This window comes from Oncorhynchus clarkii, chromosome 2 (genome assembly GCF_045791955.1).
Source record: "Oncorhynchus clarkii lewisi isolate Uvic-CL-2024 chromosome 2, UVic_Ocla_1.0, whole genome shotgun sequence".
Classification (NCBI taxonomy): domain Eukaryota; kingdom Metazoa; phylum Chordata; class Actinopteri; order Salmoniformes; family Salmonidae; genus Oncorhynchus; species Oncorhynchus clarkii.
Genome location: NC_092148.1, coordinates 78,475,482 through 78,497,106, shown reverse-complemented (window position 1 = coordinate 78,497,106; position 21,625 = coordinate 78,475,482). Strand labels below are relative to the sequence as shown.

The 21,625-nt window shown below is 43.2% G+C and overlaps 2 protein-coding genes across 3 annotated transcripts in view; both read right to left on the bottom strand.

Annotated features, from left to right (window-relative positions):
- The window catches only part of LOC139374228 (FYVE, RhoGEF and PH domain-containing protein 4-like), a 101,282-nt gene extending 87,116 nt beyond the window's left edge, over positions 1 to 14,166 (bottom strand). Inside the window, exon 1 of one of the 2 annotated variants that reach the window (XM_071115264.1) lies at positions 13,779 to 14,166. In XM_071115264.1, the coding sequence (XP_070971365.1) occupies positions 13,779 to 13,890 (112 nt within the window). In that variant the 5' untranslated portion in view covers positions 13,891 to 14,166. The remainder of the gene's footprint in view (positions 1 to 13,778) is intronic. The other variant, XM_071115257.1, reaches the window with a different exon arrangement.
- A 2,743-nt stretch (positions 14,167 to 16,909) lies between these two features.
- Positions 16,910 to 21,625, bottom strand: part of LOC139374205 (protein bicaudal D homolog 1-like) — a 71,301-nt gene continuing 66,585 nt past the window's right edge. The window contains exon 8 of the mRNA XM_071115228.1: positions 16,910 to 17,048. Coding sequence (XP_070971329.1) covers positions 16,911 to 17,048 — 138 coding nt within the window. The 3' untranslated portion in view covers position 16,910. The remainder of the gene's footprint in view (positions 17,049 to 21,625) is intronic.

Sequence of the window (21,625 nt, the reverse complement as noted above, 5' to 3'; positions counted from 1 at the left end):
ATTTCACACAAGCACTGATATTTAACCCTTTCTCCTATGCTGAGTCTCCTCCTCCACATCTGAACAGCCAATGCATCTCTGTTGCTAGACAGAACCTTAGTGATATCTGTTCTTCCTCACTTCATTTGACCTGACCGCTACCCCAAAGTGCTCACTACTCCCCAACTCAAGGCTGACATGGTTATTGATACCAGACTGTGTCTCTTCTCCTCCCAGAGGATCCCTGATGGCTAACAATAACATATCCTGACATAATGTAAACGTTATGCATTACACTCTCTCCCTCAGTGACATTGTTAGTTTCTAAGATCTCCACCCGTCTCCCCTTATCAATGCCTGCCACATGTAATCACTTCCCTGCACTCAACACGTTCCAAGCTTAGTTGCACACACTATATACCTTCCTCCTATAACCCTTAACTTCTGGTGTAGAGCCTCTAAACCTTAGCACTCCATCAGTGACATGAATAAGTATATTTTAATATTCTCAGAACCCAACAAATCCTAAAGGAGGGTTGTGATTGGTTAATTACCTATAATGTAAGTTTCTATGTATAAAATGGGTCATATCCCAAAAAGTAATAGAGAGCCCACTCTGGAAATGTAACTTGTTTGAAGAGTATATTGTTCCTAACAATATGAAAACAATATATATACAGTATATATATAAAAAAGCTAAATCAGAAAGTGTACCTTTATTATTATTAATAATAATATTTATAATCTTGAATAAATCCATATGAGAAAAAAATTATCCAGAATATAGGCCTAGGTCATTATAATTTGCCGCCTGCTATAGACCACCCTCTGCCCCCAGCTGTGCTCTGGACACCATATGTGAACTGATTGCCCCTCATCTATCTTCAGAGCTCGTGCTGCTAGGCGACCTAAACTGGAACATGCTTAACACCCCAGCCATCCTACAATCTAAACTTGATGCCCTCAATCTCACACAAATTATCAATGAACCTACCAGGTACCTCACCAAAGCCTTAAACACGGGCACCCTTATAGATATCATCCTAACCAACTTGCCCTCTAAATACACTTCTGCTGTCTTCAGCGAGCAGGCCTTTCTAATCGATATGGCCGGGGTATCCTGGAATGATATTGATCTCATCCCGTCAGTAGAGGATGCCTGGTTATTTTTTTTAAATGCCTTCCTAACCATCTTAAATAAGCATGCCCCATTCAAGAAATGTAGAACCAGGAACAGATATAGCCCTTGGTTCTCCCCAGACCTGACTGCCCTTAACCAACACAAAAACATCCTATGGCGTTCTGCATTAGCATCGAACAGCCCCCGTGATATGCAGCTGTTCAGGGAAGCTAGAAACCATTATACACAGGCAGTTAGAAAAGCCAAGGCTAGCTTTTTCAAGCAGAAATTTGCTTCCTGCAACACTAACTCAAAAAAGTTCTGGGACACTGTAAAGTCCATGGAAAATAAGAACACCTCCTCCCAGCTGCCCACTGCACTGAAGATAGGAAATACTGTCACCACTGATAAAACCACTATAATTGAGAATTTCAATAAGCATTTTTCTACGGCTGGCCATGCTTTCCACCTGGCTACTCCTACCCCGGTCAACAGCACTGCACCCCTCACAGTAACTCGCCCAAGCCTTCCCCATTTCTCCTTCTCTCAAATCCAGTCAGCTGATGTTCTGAAAGAGCTGCAAAATCTGGACCCCTACAAATCAGCCGGGCTAGACAATCTGGAGCCCCTTCTGTCTAAAATTATCTGCCGAAATTGTTGCCACCCCTATTACTAGCCTGTTCAACCTCTCTTTCGTGTCGTCTGAGATTCCCAAAGATTGGAAAGCAGCTGCGGTCATCCCCCTCTTCAAAGGGGGGGACACTCTTGACCCAAACTGCTACAGACCTATATCTATCCTACCCTGCCTTTCTAAGGTCTTCGAAAGCCAAGTCAACAAACAGATTACCGACCATTTCGAATCTCACCATACCTTCTCTGCTATGCAATCTGTTTTCAGAGCTGGTCATGGGTGCCCCTCAGCCACGCTCAAGGTCCTAAACGATATCTTAACCGCCATCGATAAGAAACATTACTGTGCAGCCGTATTCATTGATCTGGCCAAGGCTTTCGACTCTGTCAATCACCACATCCTGATTGGCAGACTCGACAGCCTTGGTTTCTCAAATGATTGCCTCGCCTGGTTCACCAACTACTTCTCTGATAGAGTTCAGTGTGTCAAATCGGAGGGTCTGCTGTCCGGACCTCTGGCAGTCTCTATGGGGGTGCCACAGGGTTCAATTCTTGGACCGACTCTCTTTTCTGTATACATCATTGATGTCGCTCTTGCTGCTGGTGAGTCTCTGATCCACCTCTACGCAGACGACACCATTCTGTATACTTCTGGCCCTTCTTTGGACACTCCAGGCGAGCTTCAATGCCATACAACTCTCCTTTCGTGGCCTCCAATTGCTCTTAAATACAAGTAAAACTAAATGCATGCTCTTCAACCCATCGCTGCCTGCACCTGCCCGCCTGTCCAACATCACTACTCTGGACGGCTCTGACTTAGAATACGTGGACAACTACAAATATCTGGGTGTCTGGTTAGACTGTAAACTCTCCTTCCAGACCCATATCAAACATCTCCAATCCAAAGTTAAATCTAGAATTGGCTTCCTATTTCGCAACAAAGCATCCTTCACTCATGCTGCCAAACATACCCTTGTAAAACTGACCATCCTACCAATCCTCGACTTTGGCGATGACATTTACAAAATAGCCTCCAATACCCTACTCAACAAATTGGATGCAGTCTATCACAGTGCAATCCGTTTTGTCACCAAAGCCCCATATACTACCCACCATTGCGACCTGTACGCTCTCGTTGGCTGGCCCTCGCTTCATACTCGTCGCCAAACCCACTGGCTCCATGTCATCTACAAGACCCTGCTAGGTAAAGTCCCACTTTATCTCAGCTCGCTGGTCACCATAGCATCTCCCATCTGTAGCACACGCTCCAGCAGGTATATCTCTCTAGTCACCCCCAAAACCAATTATTTCTTTGGCCGCCTCTCCTTCCAGTTCTCTGCTGCCAATGACTGGAACGAACTACAAAAATCTCTGAAACTGGAAACACTTATCCCCCTCACTAGCTTTAAGCACAAACTGTCAGAGCAGCTCACAGAATACTGCACCTGTACATAGCCCACCATAGCCCAAACAACTACCTCTTTCCCTACTGTATTTATTTTATTTAATTATTTATTTAGCTCCTTTGCACCCCATTATTTTTATTTCTACTTTGCACATTCTTCCACTACAAATCTACCATTCCAGTGTTTTATTTGCTATATTGTATTTACTTTGCCACCATGGCCTTTTTTTTCCTTTACCTCCCTTATCTCACCTCATTTGCTTACATTGTATATAGACTTGTTTATACTGTATTATTGACTGTATGTTTGTTTTACTCCATGTGTAACTCTGTGTCGTTGTATGTGTCGAACTGCTTTGCTTTATCTTGGCCAAGTCGCAATTGTAAATGAGAACTTGTTCTCAACTTGCCTACCTGGTTAAATAAAGGTGAAATAAAAAAAATAAAAAATAAAAAATATTTTTAAGTGGGAGAACTTGCACAATTGGTGGCTGACTAAATACCTTTTTGCCCCACTGCACATATACAAATGTAAAAAGCATATCATACACCCTTCCTCTCAATGAAGTGTCTATGTGAGAATTGCCAGAGCAATCTGAGACAAATTAAAAAACCTTTTGCCCTAAATAAAGCCTTTATGTTTGGTGCAAATCCAACACAACTACAGGGGGTTGGTGGCACCTTCCTTGTGAATGATGGGCTCATGGTAATGGCTGGAGCAGAATCAGTGGACAGGTATCAAATACATCAAACACATGGTTTCTATGTGTTTGATGACATTCCATTTGCTCTGTTCCAGCCATTATTATGAGCCGTCCTCCCCTCAGCAGCCTCCACTGAACACAACACTTCACTGAGTAACTGCCTCTTCATTTTCAAGCATGCCTCATGGTATCCAATTGGTAGTTACAGTCATGTCTCAACGCTGCAACTCCTGTACGGACTCAGGAGAGGCGAAGATCGACAGCCATGCATCCTCCGAAAAACAACCCGCCAAGCCACACTGTTTCTTGACACAATCCCCACTTAACCTGGAAGCCAGCCGCACCAATGTGTCGGAGGAAACACCGTGCACTTGGCGACCGTGTCAGCGTGGACTGTGCCCGGCCCGCCACAGGAGTCGTTAGTGCACGATGGGAAAAGGACATCCCTGCAGCCAAACCCTCCCCTAACCCAGATGACGCTGGGCCAATTGTGTGCCAGCCCATGGGTCTCCCGGTCGTGGCCGGCTGCAAGAGTTACAGTATTGATAGTCATAGCTTCATGCCAAAACTTGAATCCCATATAGAATCGAAATCACATTGAGACTTGGATGGATGAAATCAACGCATTCAATTATTATTAAGAGAACACTCCAATAAACATTCATTGACTTTGTGGCAACAATTTTTTTTTTTTACCTTGGGTGAATACCTTGAACATGCAGGGCCTAACTTAAAGCATGTGATGAAGATCAATGTAGTCTGGCTTTGACTCTAACCTCATGATATGGGCTATCATGGGTTTATACACAGTCACATGCTCATAACAAAGCAGGAGCGCAGAGAGAAAACACAAAACCAAAAAGCACAGAAAGCACGGAGAGCATTAGCGTAGTAACCTAAACTATAGCCTGTTCAATAGGGCCTCCGTAGGGAAACCTGAAGACCTCTGGTTCCTCATTCTGACAAACTATCATTCATACATTAGTCTATGCAGAAAGATGCAGTTGCAGGAAGGCTGTCACTGTAATTCATGGCTAACAATTAACGAGGTGGTAATAACCCATGTTTATGGCATGCCAACTTAACAGACTATAATAAAGCTCTGATATTTATAATGAACTGAGTGAGTTCTGCAACACCAGGGTTTGAGAGTGAGTTAAAGCTAGTTGAGAGAGACAGACGGCTCAGCTCAGCGCAACAACCACCACAATAACAATACACCACAGAGCCATTGATGCATCCAGCCCAGCTATGCTATCCCAGGGTGCCCTGCTCCTTCCCAGGGCAAAGGGAACACAAACAGAACCTTTGTTATGGCCCCAGAGGATGGCATCATACTAAGGCCAGGCGACCAGACAACACTTTTAGATCCAGCTACTTGCTGTCTGTGGTTAATGAGGGAAATTTCACTCAGCAAGCAGAACAATTCCTAAGATGCCAACAAACAAAAGTGCGGTGCAGGTGTTAAACTGACACGCTATAGCGTGATGGCTGGAGATATTGGACATACACACAAAATCAGTCTTTGGACCATATGGGGAAGAGTGTGTTTACAGGAACCACGGGGATGCACAACTCAGAGGAGTTAAACCGCAGGGGGATCCAGCACATCACAGAGTCATATGGTGAATCAAATCAAATGTGATTTGTCACATGCACCAAATACAAAAGATGTAAACCTTACAGTGAAATGCTTACTTACAAGCCCTTAACCAACAATGCAGTTTTAAGAAAGGTGTTAAGTAAAATATAGATAAGTAAAAAATAATAATTAAAGAGCAGCCGTAAAATAACATAGTGAGGCTATATGCAGGGAGTACCGGTACAGAGTCAATGTGGAGGCTATATGCAGGGAGTACCGGTACAGAGTCAATGTGGAGGCTATATGCAGGGAGTACCGGGACAGAGTCAATGTGGAGACAATATACAGGGAGTACCGGTACAGAGTTAATGTGGAGACTATATACAGGGAGTACCGGTACAGAGTCAATGTGGAGACTATATACAGGGAGTACCGGTACAGAGTCAATGTGGAGACTATATACAGGGGGTACCGGTACAGAGTCAATGTGGAGGCTATATGCAGGGAGTACCGGTACAGAGTCAATGTGGAGGCTATATACAGGGGGTACCGGTACAGAGTCAATGTGGAGGCTATATGCAGGGAGTACCGGTACAGAGTCAATGTGGAGACTATATGCAGGGGGTACCGGTACAGAGTCAATGTGGAGGCTATATGCAGGGAGTACCGGTACAGAGACAATGTGGAGGCTATATACAGGGAGTACCGGTACAGAGTCAATGTGGAGGCTATATACAGGGAGTACCGGTACAGAGTCAATGTGGAGGCTATATGCAGGGAGTACCGGTACAGAGTCAATGTGGAGACTATATGCAGGGAGTACCGGTACAGAGTCAATGTGGAGGCTATATACAGGGAGTACCGGTACAGAGTCAATGTGGAGGCTATATGCAGGGAGTACCGGCACAGAGTCAATGTGGAGACTATATACAGGGAGTACCGGTACAGAGTCAATGTGGAGACAATATACAGGGAGTACCGGGACAGAGTCAATGTGGAGGCTATATGCAGGGAGTACCGGTACAGAGTCAATGTGGAGACTATATACAGGGGGTACCGGTACAGAGTCAATGTGGAGACTATATACAGGGAGTACCGGTACAGAGTCAATGTGGAGGCTATATACAGGGAGTACCGGTACAGAGTCAATGTGGAGGCTATATGCAGGGAGTACCGGTACAGAGTCAATGTGGAGACTATATGCAGGGAGTACCGGTACAGAGTCAATGTGGAGACTATATACAGGGAGTACCGGTACAGAGTCAATGTGGAGACAATATACAGGGAGTACCGGGACAGAGTCAATGTGGAGGCTATATGCAGGGAGTACCGGTACAGAGTCAATGTGGAGACTATATACAGGGGGTACCGGTACAGAGTCAATGTGGAGGCTATATGCAGGGAGTACCGGGACAGAGTCAATGTGGAGGCTATATACAGGGAGTACCGGTACAGAGTCAATGTGGAGACAATATACAGGGAGTACCGGGACAGAGTCAATGTGGAGGCTATATGCAGGGAGTACCGGTACAGAGTCAATGTGGAGGCTATATGCAGGGAGTACCGGTACAGAGTCAATGTGGAGGCTATATGCAGGGAGTACCGGTACAGAGTCAATGTGGAGACTATATACAGGGAGTACCGGTACAGAGTCAATGTGGAGACAATATACAGGGAGTACCGGTACAGAGTCAATGTGGAGGCTATATACAGGGGGTACCGGTACAGAGTCAATGTGGAGGCTATATGCAGGGAGTACCGGTACAGAGTCAATGTGGAGGCTATATGCAGGGAGTACCGGTACAGAGTCAATGTGGAGACTATATACAGGGGGTACCGGTACAGAGTCAATGTGGAGGCTATATGCAGGGAGTACCGGTACAGAGTCAATGTGGAGGCTATATACAGGGAGTACCGGTACAGAGTTAATGTGGAGACTATATACAGGGAGTACCGGTACAGAGTCAATGTGGAGACAATATACAGGGAGTACCGGTACAGAGTCAATGTGGAGACTATATACAGGGAGTACCGGTACAGAGTCAATGTGGAGACAATATACAGGGAGTACCGGGACAGAGTCAATGTGGAGGCTATATACAGGGAGTACCGGTACAGAGTTAATGTGGAGACTATATACAGGGAGTACCGGTACAGAGTCAATGTGGAGGCTATATACAGGGAGTACTGGTACAGAGTCAATGTGGAGACCATATACAGGGAGTACCGGTACAGAGTCAATGTGGAGGCTATATACAGGGAGTACCGGTACAGAGTCAATGTGCGGGGGGCACAGGTTAGTCGAGGTAATTGAGGTAATATGTACATGTAGGTAGAGTTAAAATGACTATGCATAGATAATAAACAGACAGTGGCAGCAGCGTAAAGGGGACGACGACAATGCAAATAGTCTGGGTAGCAATTTGATTTGCTGTTCAGGAGTCTTATGGCTTGGGGGTAGAAGCTGTTAAGAAGCCTTTTGGACTTAGACTTGGCGCTCCAGTATTGCTTGCCATGCGGTAGCAGAGAGAACAGTCTATGATTAGGATGGCTGGAATCTTTGACCATTTTCAGGGCCTTCCTCTGACACCGCCTGGTAAAGAGGTCCTGGATGGCAGGAAGCTTGGCCCCAGTGATGTACTGGGCCGTATGCACTACCCCCTGTAGTGCCTTGTGGTCGGAGGCCAAGCAGTTGCCATACCAGGCAGTGATGCAACCAGTCAGGATGCTCTCGAGGGTGCAGCTGTCAAACTTTTTGAGGATCTGAGGACCCATGCCAAATCTTTTCAGTCTCCTGAGGGGGAACAGGCAATGTTATGCCCTCTTCACGACTGTTTGGTGTGTTTGGACCATGATGGTTTGTTGGTGATGTGGACGCCAAGGAACTTGAAGCTCTCAACCTGTTCCACTACTGCCCTGTCAATGAGAATGGGGGCATGCTCGGTCCTTCTTTTCCTGTAGTCCACAATCATCTCCTTTTTCTTGATCATTTTGAGGGAGAGGTTGTTATCCTGGCACCACATGGCCAGGTCTCTGACCTCCTTCCTATAGGGTGTCTTATCGTTGTCGGTGATTAGGCCTACCACTGTTGTGTCGTCTGCAAATTTAATGATGGTGTTGCCTGGCCATGCAGTCATGAGTGAACAGGGAATACAGGAGGGGACTGAGCACGTACCCCTGAGGGGCCCCTGTGTTGAGGATCAGCGTGGCAGATGTGTTGTTACCTACACTTACCACCTGTGGGTGGCCCGTCAGAAAGTCCAGGACCCAGTTGCAGAGGGAAGTGTTTAGTCCCAGGGTCCTTAGATTAGTGATGAGCTTTGAGGGCACTATGGTGTTGAACGCTGAGCTGTAGTCAGTGAAAATTATTCTCACATAGACGTTCCTTTTGTCCAGGTGAGAAAGGGCAGTGTGGTGTACAATAGAAATTGCATCATCTGTGGATCTGTGGGGGCGGTATTGGGTCTGTAGTTTCTGGGATAATTGTGTTGATGTGAGCCATGACCAGCCTTTCAAAGCACTTCCTGGCTACAGACGTGAGTGCTACGGGTCGGTAGTCATTTAGGCAGGTTACCTTAGTGTTCCTGGGCATTAATATTTTCACAAAATCTATGGTGGTCTGCTTGAAACATGTCGGTATTACAGACTCAGTCAGGGACAGGTTGAAATTGTCAGTGAAGACACTTGCCAGTTGGTCAGCAGTCCTGTAGCTTAGCATCTGCATCATCTGACCACTTCTTTATTGACCGATTCACTGGTGCTTCCTACTTTAGTATTTGCTTGTTTAGTATAGATGAATGTATAGCGCTGACCCAGCAACAAGTCATTTAGAAATTAACTAATGACCTCAAATCAAGTACTGTATCTTATGGTGACATGTTGCATGATAGTAATGCAAGGACAACAGAGGGACAATTACTTGGTTGAGAAAAAGCTGTTACTCTCAATGTCCATGCATCTATACAATCCAATGATAATGATGTAATAATGTTCCAGAACTTTCTTCTACAAGAAGAACTTTAAAAAAGAAGAAATCAAACGCAGCAATGCTGCTGTAGTGAGTCATGTTCATCTTGTGGAACTAATGAGCACCCAGCAACAGGATTGAAAGGGAAACAGTAGGTCTTCATTACAGATAAAGATGCTATTACTATAATTATAAACAATGTGCATTGTGAAAAGTAATGTGAAATTTCTTATAACACCACAAATATGCCCAATTGTTCTTATTTTTGGAAGAATCTTATAGGCAGTGATTGTGTAATAAATTAGTCATATAAGTGTATAAGGTATTTGTACTGTGCTGTATTAATAATAATATTTATACTTTTTTATAAATTCTTATGAAGAAAAAAAATCTCCAGAATATAGACATAGTCCTTATTTTAGAGCACACTATAAGGACTATAATGACACCAAGATGTTGTCTGTACGGTTCACGGATCATAGGGTCTGACAGGTGGCATGTATAGTTCTAAAAAGGTCCACTTTCATCATGATTTTCACACAATTTTTTGGGGATAAATGTAAAAATCATATCAAACATCCTTCCTCTCAATGAAGTGTCTATGTGAGAATTGCCAGAATAATCTGAGATACCCAAAATATTTGTTCAGCTTGCTCTGGCATGGAATCGCCCTTGAGAGTAACAGCTTTTTCTCAACCAAGTAATTGTCCCTCTGTTGTCCTTGCATTACTATCATGCAACATGTCACCATAAGATACAGTACTTGATTTGAGGTCATTAGGTGATTTCTACAATGACTTATTGCTGGGTCAGCGCTATACATTCATCTATACTAAACAAGCAAAAACTAAAGTAGGAAGCACCAGTGAATCGGTCAATAAAGAAGTGGTCAGATGATGCAGATGCTAAGCTACAGGACTGCTTTGCTAGCACAGAATGGAATATGTTCCGGCATTCTTCCGATGGCATTATGGAGTACACCACATCAGTCACTGGCTACATCAATAAGTGCATCGATGACGTTGTCCCCACAGTGACTGTACGTACATACCCCAACCAGAAGCCATGGATTACAGGCAACATCCGCACTGAGCTAAAGGGTAGAGCTGCCGAATTCAAGGAGCGGGACTCTAACCCCGAAGCTTATAAGAGATCCCGCTATGCCCTCCGACAAACCATCAAACAGGCAAAGTTTTAATACAGGACTAAGATTGAATCATACTACACCGGCTCCAATTCTCGTCGGATGTGGCAGGGCTTGCAAACTATTACAGACTACAAAGGGAAGCACAGCCGCGAGCTGCTCAGTGACACAGGCCTATCAGACGAGCTAAATGACTTCTATGCTCGCTTCGAGGCAAGCAACACTGAAGCATGCATGAGAGCATCAGCTTTTCCGGACGCCTGTGTGATCACGCTCTCTGTAGCTGGTGTGAGTAAGACCTTTAAACAGGTCAACATTCACAAGGCTGCAGGGCCAGACGGATTACCAGGACGTGTACTCCGAGCATGTGCTGACCAACTGGCAAGTGTCTTCACTGACCATTTCAACCTGTCCCTGACTGAGTCTGTAATACCAACATGTGTCAAGCAGACCACCATAGATTTTGTGAAAATCACCATGCCCAGGAACACTAAGGTAACCTGCCTAAATGACTACCGACCCGTAGCACTCACGTCTGTAGCCAGGAAGTGCTTTGAAAGGCTGGTCATGGCTCACATCAACACAATTATCCCAGAAACTACAGACCCAATACCGTCCCCACAGATCCACAGATGATGCAATTTCTATTGCACACCACACTGCCCTTTCTCACCTGGACAAAAGGAACGTCTATGTGAGAATGCTATTCACTGACTACAGCTCAGCGTTCAACACCATAGTGCCCTCAAAGCTCATCACTAATCTAAGGACCCTGGGACTAAACACCTCCCTCTGCAACTGGGTCCTGGACTTTCTGACGGGCCACCCACAGGTGGTAAGGGTAGGTAACAACACATCTGCCACGCTGATCCTCAACACAGGGGCCCCTCAGGGGTACGTGCTCAGTCCCCTCCTGTATTCCCTGTTCCCTCATGACTGCATGGCCAGGCACGACTCCAACACCATCATTAAATTTGCAGACGACACAACAGTGGTGGGCCTAATCACCGACAACGGTAAGACACCCTATAGGAATGAGGTCAGAGACCTGGACATGTGGTGCCAGGATAACAACCTCTCCCTCAAAATGATCAAGAAAAAGGAGATGATTGTGGACTACAGGAAAAGAAGGACCGAGCACGCCCCCATTCTCATTGACAGGGCTGTAGTGGAACAGGTTGAGAGCTTCAAGTTCCTTGGCGTCCACATCACCAACAAACCATCATGGTCCAAACACACCAAACAGTCGTGAAGAGGGCACAACATTGCCTGTTCCCCCTCAGGAGACTGAAAAGATTTGGCATGGGTCCTCAGATCCCCAAAAAGTTTGACAGCTGCACCATCGAGAGCATCCTGACTGGTTGCATCACTGCCTGGTATGGCAACTGCTTGACCTCCGACCACAAGGCACTACAGGGGGTAGAGCAGCAGGTGACTATAGAGCATCAGGTGACTGCAGGTCAGAGGAGACGCTTGAGGATGACTCATGACTGTTCACATGGTGTTTCTGAACTCTACAGTATTAACTCACCTCTTATAGAGTCTGCTGCTGGCTCACCCCACTTGATTTAATTAAGTGACATCTAATTTGTCTATTTCCGTTAGTACGAATTCAGCCTTAAAGGGTCACCTCACCACTCTATCCTGGAGGTGACATTGCCCAAAGGCAAAGTTTTCACCAAACAGAAGGCACGTAGGCTATAGTTGGCTCTGATTTCAATCAAATATTTGCAATGCTCCATGTTGTTTGCACAACCACATTTAATCTCCCCACGACAGGGAGAGACAAGACTGGGCCATGTAAGTGTTCCACCCCTCTCTCTCTGTAGCATGCCTAGGCACAGGCTGGACAGACTCTCAGTAACAACAGAAAGAAGGAACACTAGTCAAGGGGTTGAAATAGAAAACTATTTGAGGCATTAAAGAAATTACATAACAGGTTAAGGCATGTCTGCAACCTTCCCCCTCATACATATCTGACTGTTCAGCAGTCAGCAGTCTAGTGCAATGCAATCCCCTCTCTGTACAAACACATACTACAGGTGTGTTGGCCATTCCATACTTTCACAATAGCTCAATAGCCTAGCCCAAGATTATGGCAACCATTTATGTTCACTCAATGACTAGGTTATGTTCACCCAATGACTGGAGGCTCCTGTCTCAGCCTCCAGTAATTATGCTGCAATAGTTTATGTGTCGGGGCACTAGGTTCAGACTGTTATATCTGGAGTATTTCTCCTGTCTTATCTGGTGTCCTGTGTGAATATAAGTATGCTCCCTCTAATTCTCTCTCTCTCTCTCTCTCTCTCTCTCTCACTCTCACTCTCTCTGAGAACCTGAGCCCTAGGACCATGCCTCAGGACTACCTGGCCTGATGACTCCTTGCTGACCCCAGTCCACCTGGTCGTGCTGCTGCTCCAGTTTCAACTGTTCTGCCTGCGGCTATGGAATCCTGACTTGTTCACCGGACGTGCTACCTGTCCCAGACATGCTGTTTTCTCTCTCTCTACCCCACCCGCTGTCTCTAACTCTGAATGACCGGCTATGAAAAGCCAACTGATATTTACTCCTGAGGTGCTGTCCTGGGGGGTCCTGTTGCATCCTCTACAACCACTGTGATTATTATTATTTGACCCTGCTGGTCATCTATGAACGTTTGAACATCTTGGCCCTGTACTGTTATATTCTCCACCCGGCACAGCCAGAAGAGGACTGGCCACCCCTCAGAGCCTGGTTCCTCTCTAGGTTTCTTCCTAGGTTCCTGCCTTTCTAGGGAGTTTTTTCCTAGCCACCATGCTTCTACACCTGCATTGCTTGCTGTTTGGGGTTTTAGGCTGGGTTTCTGTACAGCACTTTGTGACATCGACTGATGTACAAAGGGCTTTATAAATACATTTGATTGATTTATGATGTGCAAGGTATGTGAAACAGTACATACAACTACAGTAACACGATAAGATTGTTAAAGTAATAGTGTGGACGGACAGTGAAGCCAGGCAACATATTTTTTTTTAGTTTCTATGTGCACATGCACAAAAGTAAAAAATTATCACTGTGATGGAATAGCCAAAAGCAAACCCTAACATTTCACAGTATCAAGGCACTACTACACACGTTATTAGACATGTTACACCAAATATTACACTCACTGTACCCAATGTTGAGGATCTGAGTTGTATATGTTTTTTGGCCGTTTGAGCGAAACACGCCACTACCAGCTACGCACCGCCATCGGTCAGTCACTCACCTGAATATTCATCATGCTCCATGTCGGATTCGACAAAAGTTCGGGGTTTCCTCCGGAAAGCGACCCGTCTGAAGTCGTCCATGTCCTTATCCTCTGCTGACCGTTCCAACATCGAAAAAGATTTACAGAGTGAGCAGCTCTATCGGGTAGTCGAGCCTACTCGAGCACTAAAATGCACAATTAGCATTCAACATATTAGGCTACAGTTAATTTCATTCCATGTCAAACAATATTCCAACTAATCATCGACCGCAAAATGAAACAAACGTGTTGACGGTGTCACTGGCAAGTACACATATATTTTCCCAGATAGCCACTATAAACGCTGATGACAAAGTCCAAAGTCAATGCGCTGGTGCGTCCGCTCTGCGCTCCCCTAAATCATCATGATCCGTTTATCTCTGTACAATCACCTTCAAGCAGACTATTTCAAACCCCGCCCTGTTTCACTGTTGCAGACTGTATCCGTTGCTCTGATTGGAGGAGGAACCCCCCCATCCCCGTTCGATATGGAACAAGATTTTAATCAATAGGCTTTTATTGCTATATGAATATCGTGCTGGTTGTAGGAAAACAATAGATTACTGAGAGAACGTACCACTTCCTTGAATAGCTGAAAGGTGTTTTGCCTACAATCTAATGTAAAATAATTACAGGTTGTGCTGTGCCTGTGGTATTGACTGTAATAAACATCCATAATGATAAAGTAACACTTCCAAATAAATGGAAACTGTTGTGAAATGGATGACATACATAAGGTTATTAGGGCCATCATACTTGAGAAAAAAGACTCAGCCAATACAGTCCATATTACTCCAAGACAGTTGTTTTTATTTGATATTGAAGCCGATGTTACACTGTTTTAAATGGAGTAAAAAATATTAACAAGAAACCCAATACAGTATATTGCTGTCTTTTAATTCCTTTTTTCTTTATTGATTAGTGTCTCTAACGCCAGGGCACTGTACTGTATCGCCACCTTCCAATGATGAAGGAACTTGTGCAACAACCAAAGGAGTAGACAAAATGTTCTCCAGACACCAGTCACTAGACTAGCTTTGAACCTCACTCCTCTTCTTCATCTTCTTCTGTTCCACCCAAGGTTTCATAATACAAACAATGTGGTTGCAAACATGCTTTCACCAGCACTAACTGTGTGGATTCTAAGGGTGATTGTCCTTTGTGGTTACAGTATACACATGTCTCACCAGAATAAACCCAAGTAAGTTCAATAAATCCACCCACATTTGTGAATGAATGAATAGAGAACTGTAAGAAAAATCTATCACAATGCATCTGGCTCCAATCTATAAGGAACTAGGTGTTCAGATTCCCCTTCAATAAAGCTGACTAGTTAAACATAAGACATAATCATTACTATCGACTCAAAGGAAAGAGAGAAAGAGATACAGTGGATGTGAATCAGGCAAATGAATCATGCAACTCAAACATTAGCTACATCATCAACACAAACACACGGTTTGTTCTTGGCTCTTCTTGCATTAATGTTTCAACTAGGTTAGCCAGATCATCAAAGCTTTATACAAATTGATCTGAAGGTGTAAGCGTGTGACTCACAAAATCCTTCCTATATCCTGGAAGACTTTGGTATTCATCCCTGTTCTCAGCCTGCTGGTTAGTGTCATGATATCATATCCGACAAAGCCATATACAGGGTAGATCTATACATGGCTCTGATAACCGGAAGAGAGATGCCTGGATCGAGACGTCCACTGTTATTTCTTCAATGCAAAGTCCTTATTGTGCTTGTAAAGAACAATGTTTGGAGGAGAAGGTAGTTTACCTTTGGTTTGAAACTACAGTATTTCATTCATGCCCCAGCATGATATTTGATTACCGTAATTTCCTTTGGGTTAGACATTAAACAAGCAATCTCTGACACATAAACAATGCCATGTTTAAGAAGAGCGAATTCAAATGCCTTATTTAGACAGAAACATGATACTAGGGCTCCACAGCATGGGGGGATTGTGTTATCTGAAATGTGTTAAAACTAAACTGAGGAGGGGAGTCTTGTCACACAGATCAGGGTCGAGTCAACTGGTGCAATTCTAAAGGCCACATCCAGGCTTACTAACCCAGGCGTCACCTCCTCATCTCCTACCTTTAGTATCAGAGTGTCTATGTCAAATCAGATTTCACCTACATGACAACATAATCAATCACCTCAGCAGTAACTGTGGTAAAAACAAAAAACGGATGTAAAAAATATCATCTTTGTCTTGCAAAAAAAGTTGTATAAAAAAAGCATCTCAAGTGTAGTGATGTTAGATTGGTAGTTCAAATCAAGACAACCCACCTCATCAAAGATTACCACTGTAATGCAATATCACTTCCATTCAATTAGTCTCTCCACAATGATATCAAATTCATTGTGTACTTCAACACTACCATGTAAAGACAGAAGCTATTACACATTTAGAGATGATCCTTACAAACTGATGCTTTTACATGGCTAATATTCTGTCTGGTCTGTTAGGCAAGTTTGTAAGCATCCCACATCACCAAAAGGAAACATTGTTATTGACATAAAATGTGATGCTAAACTTGTAGGATATAGGCCATCCAAAACCTTGTTATATTCAATTGGAAATATGTCAAATGTTTTTATTTTTTGACGATATCAATGAGAACATAACAGCCATAGTTTAGTCTAAAGTCTAAGTCTAAACACCACAGCAATAATACTCATTTTGAATTTCATTTTAACGAATGACCAACAACAATCAAATGATATCACAAAACACAAATATGAACAAAACACAAATCAATAAATAACCAAGTCAGTTAAATAGATAATAAATAATCATATAGATACAATACATCGTTTAAGTCAATAATATTTGCTAGTCTGGCGTGTGCACTGCAGTCCGGTCCTCCAGTCTATCTTTTCTGGACAGGATCTGACGTCATTCCAGCCCAACCAGTGAGGAGCACCGCAACCCTCATCTTCTCTGTAACCCGACCAACCAGGAGAAAGTGTGGCCTGTGGAGGCGGGGCTTACTGAGGGAACACAGAAGTGGGATGCCAGGTTGAATGAGATGGGAGACAGGAGTCTCTGGTGCTGTGTGTCTCCAGGAGGCCTGGGCCCATGGGTAGGGGCGCACTAGCTAGATGCCTAGGGACCTGGGGGGTGATGCTGCTGAACCAGGCTGTTGAGTGGGTCCAGGGGGCCTCTGCTGCTGCTGGAGAGGGGTGGTGTCTGGTCCTCCTGGAGGGCTGTCACAATGTTCGGACTCGGACATGGACTGCGAGGAGGACGGGAGGGAGAAGAGAGTAGAGCGAAAGAGGACAGGATAGCAGGGAATATAGTAAAAGGGACATGTATCCCAATGATGCTATAAAGTGCTCAGAAATCAACAAACAAACAAATAGGAGGGACCAAAACTGTTCCCAGAAACAACAGCGATGGAAATTGTTAAAATTTCAGGAAAGGTGAAGCACATTTAAAATATTTTGGGAGAACCGACTTGGTCAAACAACACTATGAATAAGAAAAGAAATAGACAGGACATTAGATTTGTCAGCAGTTACGCATTTGCCTGTAGTGACGATTCAGAGGCAATGAGATACCTACTGTATGGGTGGGTTATAGAGGGCTGAGGTTGGGGACTGTAGTGAGATGAACTAGTTAGTTCTGTATGAAACGGATCTAGGACTGCATTAGTAGAAGAAGCAGAGTATTACTGGTGGCAAAAGTGTCATGCAAAACCAATGAATTTGCCAACAGCAATATAGCCATTATCCTGCTCAATAGTACAAAACAGTTTAATGTGGCTAAGTTATAAAAACCAACGAATCACCCTTTGACTCCATGTGCTGTGAGTAAAAATACACAAGTTTCACGTCTTAATGAGTTAGTTCATAATTTGTGTGTGTGTGAACTATTATACTATTATACTATTATACTTTGTTCCCAGTATAAATTAATGGTAAATAATGTATTGTGTCATTTTAGAGTAACTTTTATTTCTAAATAAGAATAGAATATGTTTCTAAATACTTCTACATTAATGTGGATAGTACCATGATTACAGATCATTCTGAATGACTCATGAATAATGATGAGTGAGAAAGTTACTGATGGACAAATACCTTTTTTGAGGGGGTATGATATTTGTCGATCTGTAACTTTCTCACTCATCATTATTCATGATTCATTCAGGTTTATCCATAATCATGGTAGCATGCACAACGTAGACGTGTTTAGAAACATATTAAATTATTATTTACAATAAAGGTGATTCCAAAATGACACAATACATCATTTACCATTCATTTCTACTGGGCACAAAATATTCTGAAACACAACCAAAACAAACAGCAAATGCATCCAACAAATGTGTTGAGTCACAAGCTTGATGTAGTCACTGTGTGCTTTCAATATGGGACCAAATACTTAACTTTACATTACTTTAATACACATAAGTGAATCTGTCCCAATACTTTTGGTTCCCTGAAATGGGGGGGCTATGTAGAAAAAGTGCTGTAATCCCTAAACGGTTCACCTGATATGGATGACAATACCCTCATATTAAAGCCGACAGTCTGCACATTGTTGGATTTCAAATCTAAACTTTTGGAGTATAGAGCCAAAATAAGAAAGAAATGCTTCACTGTCCCAATAAGTGTGGAGGGTACTGTATATAAAACACAGGAAAATAATGTTTTGACTGCACTGGGCCTTTAAGAACCAGCCATGTGGGGCATGCTGTGTATATCCGTCAGGCCAAAGGCACAAGTAGTGCGAGTAAGAGAAGTGAAAAGAGATGTAGAGCTCAGGCCTCTGGGACGTTACCTGCAGGCTATGGAGGCTCTTAGTTGTGGGGAGAGTGACGATACTGAGGCAGAGGCAGCAGGCTGCTGACAATCTATGAGAAACTGATACATTAGACAGATATACAGAGTGGTGACAGTCAGGGTTAGTGGGACAGACAGACAGGAGGAAAGACTTGTCAGGGACAGAGACACAGTGGCCTCGTCATGTAATAACTCAACATGTCTGAGGAGAGGACGTCAGTTGGGAAACATTCTGTTCTCTTTTGGAGTATAACATGAGAGCATATGGCATTACAATGTTTATGCTTTTAGCAATCTTTCTTGTAATCGCTTTCATTTCATTGGAATTACACATTTTGGAAGTTAACATCTTACTGTAATACAGTCCATTTGAGTTAATACAATTTACACATTCTTATGTTTTTTTTAAATGATTTATTTGTCTAGAAAGTAAATGAACAATGCTTTCTACAGTCAGACATACCACAGAAGTGCATTTTGTGTACTTGTTATTGTGAGAATTGTTATTTATGTTTATATAAGAGTGAGAAAGATAAAGAAAGAAAGAAAGAAAGAGAAAGGGAGAGAGAGAGAGAGAGAGAAAGAGAAAGAGAGCTCTCTGTTCATTTTTCAAGGCCAATAATGGGCTTGTGCATCACTGAATGACTGCTCGTTATTTAAGACCAGCCTCATCTGACCCAACTGACAAGGCATTCCTCTATCCATCCCCCGAGAAGGATGGACAGCACTATTAACGTACAGGACACACACAAGGAAACACACAGACACACATAGAACATTTAAGCACAGTTTCAAATCCAGTCATGTATTTTTCTGTGCTGCACCAAAAGGAGACAAACAAACAAAAACAAACCACTATCATGGTGGCTGTCAGACTTAGTAATCAACTGCTGCTCATGTACGGCTATGGGCTAAAAACAAATCAGCATATTTAGATCAGATGAGTTATAATATCATACACAAATATAAGACATGAATGAATGAATGACCCTGCATTCTTGGGTTTCATTTTTATAGAGTCAAAGTCCAACCAATGTTATGTCACAGGGATTGGAGCTGAATGGACATGGACATTCTTCACCTCTTTTTGTGTCAATAAAAACATTTGACCACTGTAGGAGCCAAAAGCCAATAACCACAGCTAGGTCAGTGTGAGAAGTAACTGGTAGACATTGCCATCTGCTGGCACTACATGGCATGGGCATAGGGTTGATTTGGGGTGCTTTTCAGGGTGTGTCCTTTTCAGGGTGATATGAGCGTAGTAGGGCTGGGTGTGTGGTTAGGGTATCATAGAGAGGAGGCCACACTGGTTTCCATGCTGCTCTGAATGGTTTATCTGCATTTAAACCATTTATATACTTTCTCTTAGATCGGACTGAACAAAGTCACATGCATGCCACAACAAACATCTATCAACACTGACAGAAAAAGCATGACAGTTCATTCTCTCAGTTTCTGTCTCGCACACGCACTGTGTTTGCTATGTTTTCTATATTCATTATAGACTAAGGTCACAAGGAACAAGGAAGTCAAGCTATAGTGTACTTAGTATAATGTAGAGAAGGGACAATGGATTGTGGCTCTGAAATCAGGTAGAGCTTGGTCAGCCAGTGTATCTCTGTAGAGATGTGGAAGGGACTTCTGTCAAATGCTTTTTGCTCTAGAGTTGTGGAAAATGTAAGATTAATATTATACAATGGCTTGAAAATGTTAATCAATCATGGGGAATACAAACCAGAATGATTCCTTGAAATTTTTCTCATGACATTAATAATAATATGATTTGCAGTGTTAAAATTGTTTAATTGGTAGACTGTGTCAGAGACTGCGTTTACACCACTAATTGGTATTTTGACCAATTACATCAAATCTTTTGATGCCAGATCTTCTTCAGAGCTGATCTGATTGGTCAAAAGACCAATTTGTGAAAAAAAGATCAGAATTGGGCTACCTGTGTAAACGAAGCCAGAGAAGTACTGTAAAGTGGCCTACATAGTAATGTACCAATGAAGAAATAGATAAGGTTCCTTTGTATAATTTGCATCGCTGCCATCTCTGCTTAACAAAAGAAGATTCCCAGAGATTTAAACAAGGTTTAATATTTTCTGTGGCAAACATTCATAGGGATAGATCAGAGGAGGCTGGTGGGAGGAGCTATAGGAGGACAGGCTCATTGTAATGGCTGGAATGGAATCAATGGAGCAGTATCAAACACATCAAACATATAGAAACCACGTTTGACTCAGTTCCATTCCAGACATTACAATGAGCCCGTCCTCCTGTAGCTCCTCCCACCAGCCTCTACTGGGATAGACTGAGGAATTCCAATGGCTATCAATGTGTTTCAGCTGTAACTGTGTAAATCGGCCACTGAGTGGCACCATTGGTCAATGAGGCCCACAGTACACGTGGTAGCTCTGCGCACAGTCTATAGATGGTTGGAAAAAGCAACGCATGTATTGACTACAAAGAGACTTTATCATATGCATTGAATACAACAGGGAAAATCAATTGCCTAAGAATGTTAATAGCCATTGGAAAAATAATTAGGTTGTGTGATATGAGAAGTATGTGTCAAGGGTGGGAAATACAAATACACAATACATTGTGTTATAGCGCATCAAATATCTCCAAAATGTACAAGTATCCCTCACACTATCTTAGCTCATTAAACACACCACATCCTCATACACTAAAATTCTACATTATTTTTCATTAGAACTTCACATTTTCTAGTATATTTCTCACATACAGTATATTTCATTTATTCTCTAAATCCCTTTATTTACATAAATGGACAATAGCAACTGTGGTGCCTTATGAGCCCAAAACTACAAAAAGACTGTTGAGTATTGTCTGCAGATGGAACAAGCTCTGTTGGGCTCCTTCTCATAGCCAATCCCTGAGAAGAGTGTCACAGTACTGCATAGGCATAGGTCAAGCCAGACACAGGAAACAGGAAACAGGAAACCAGTCTGTCCTCCTCTCTGTTTCCAACCCACCCCCCTGGACTCAGGGCTGGGGC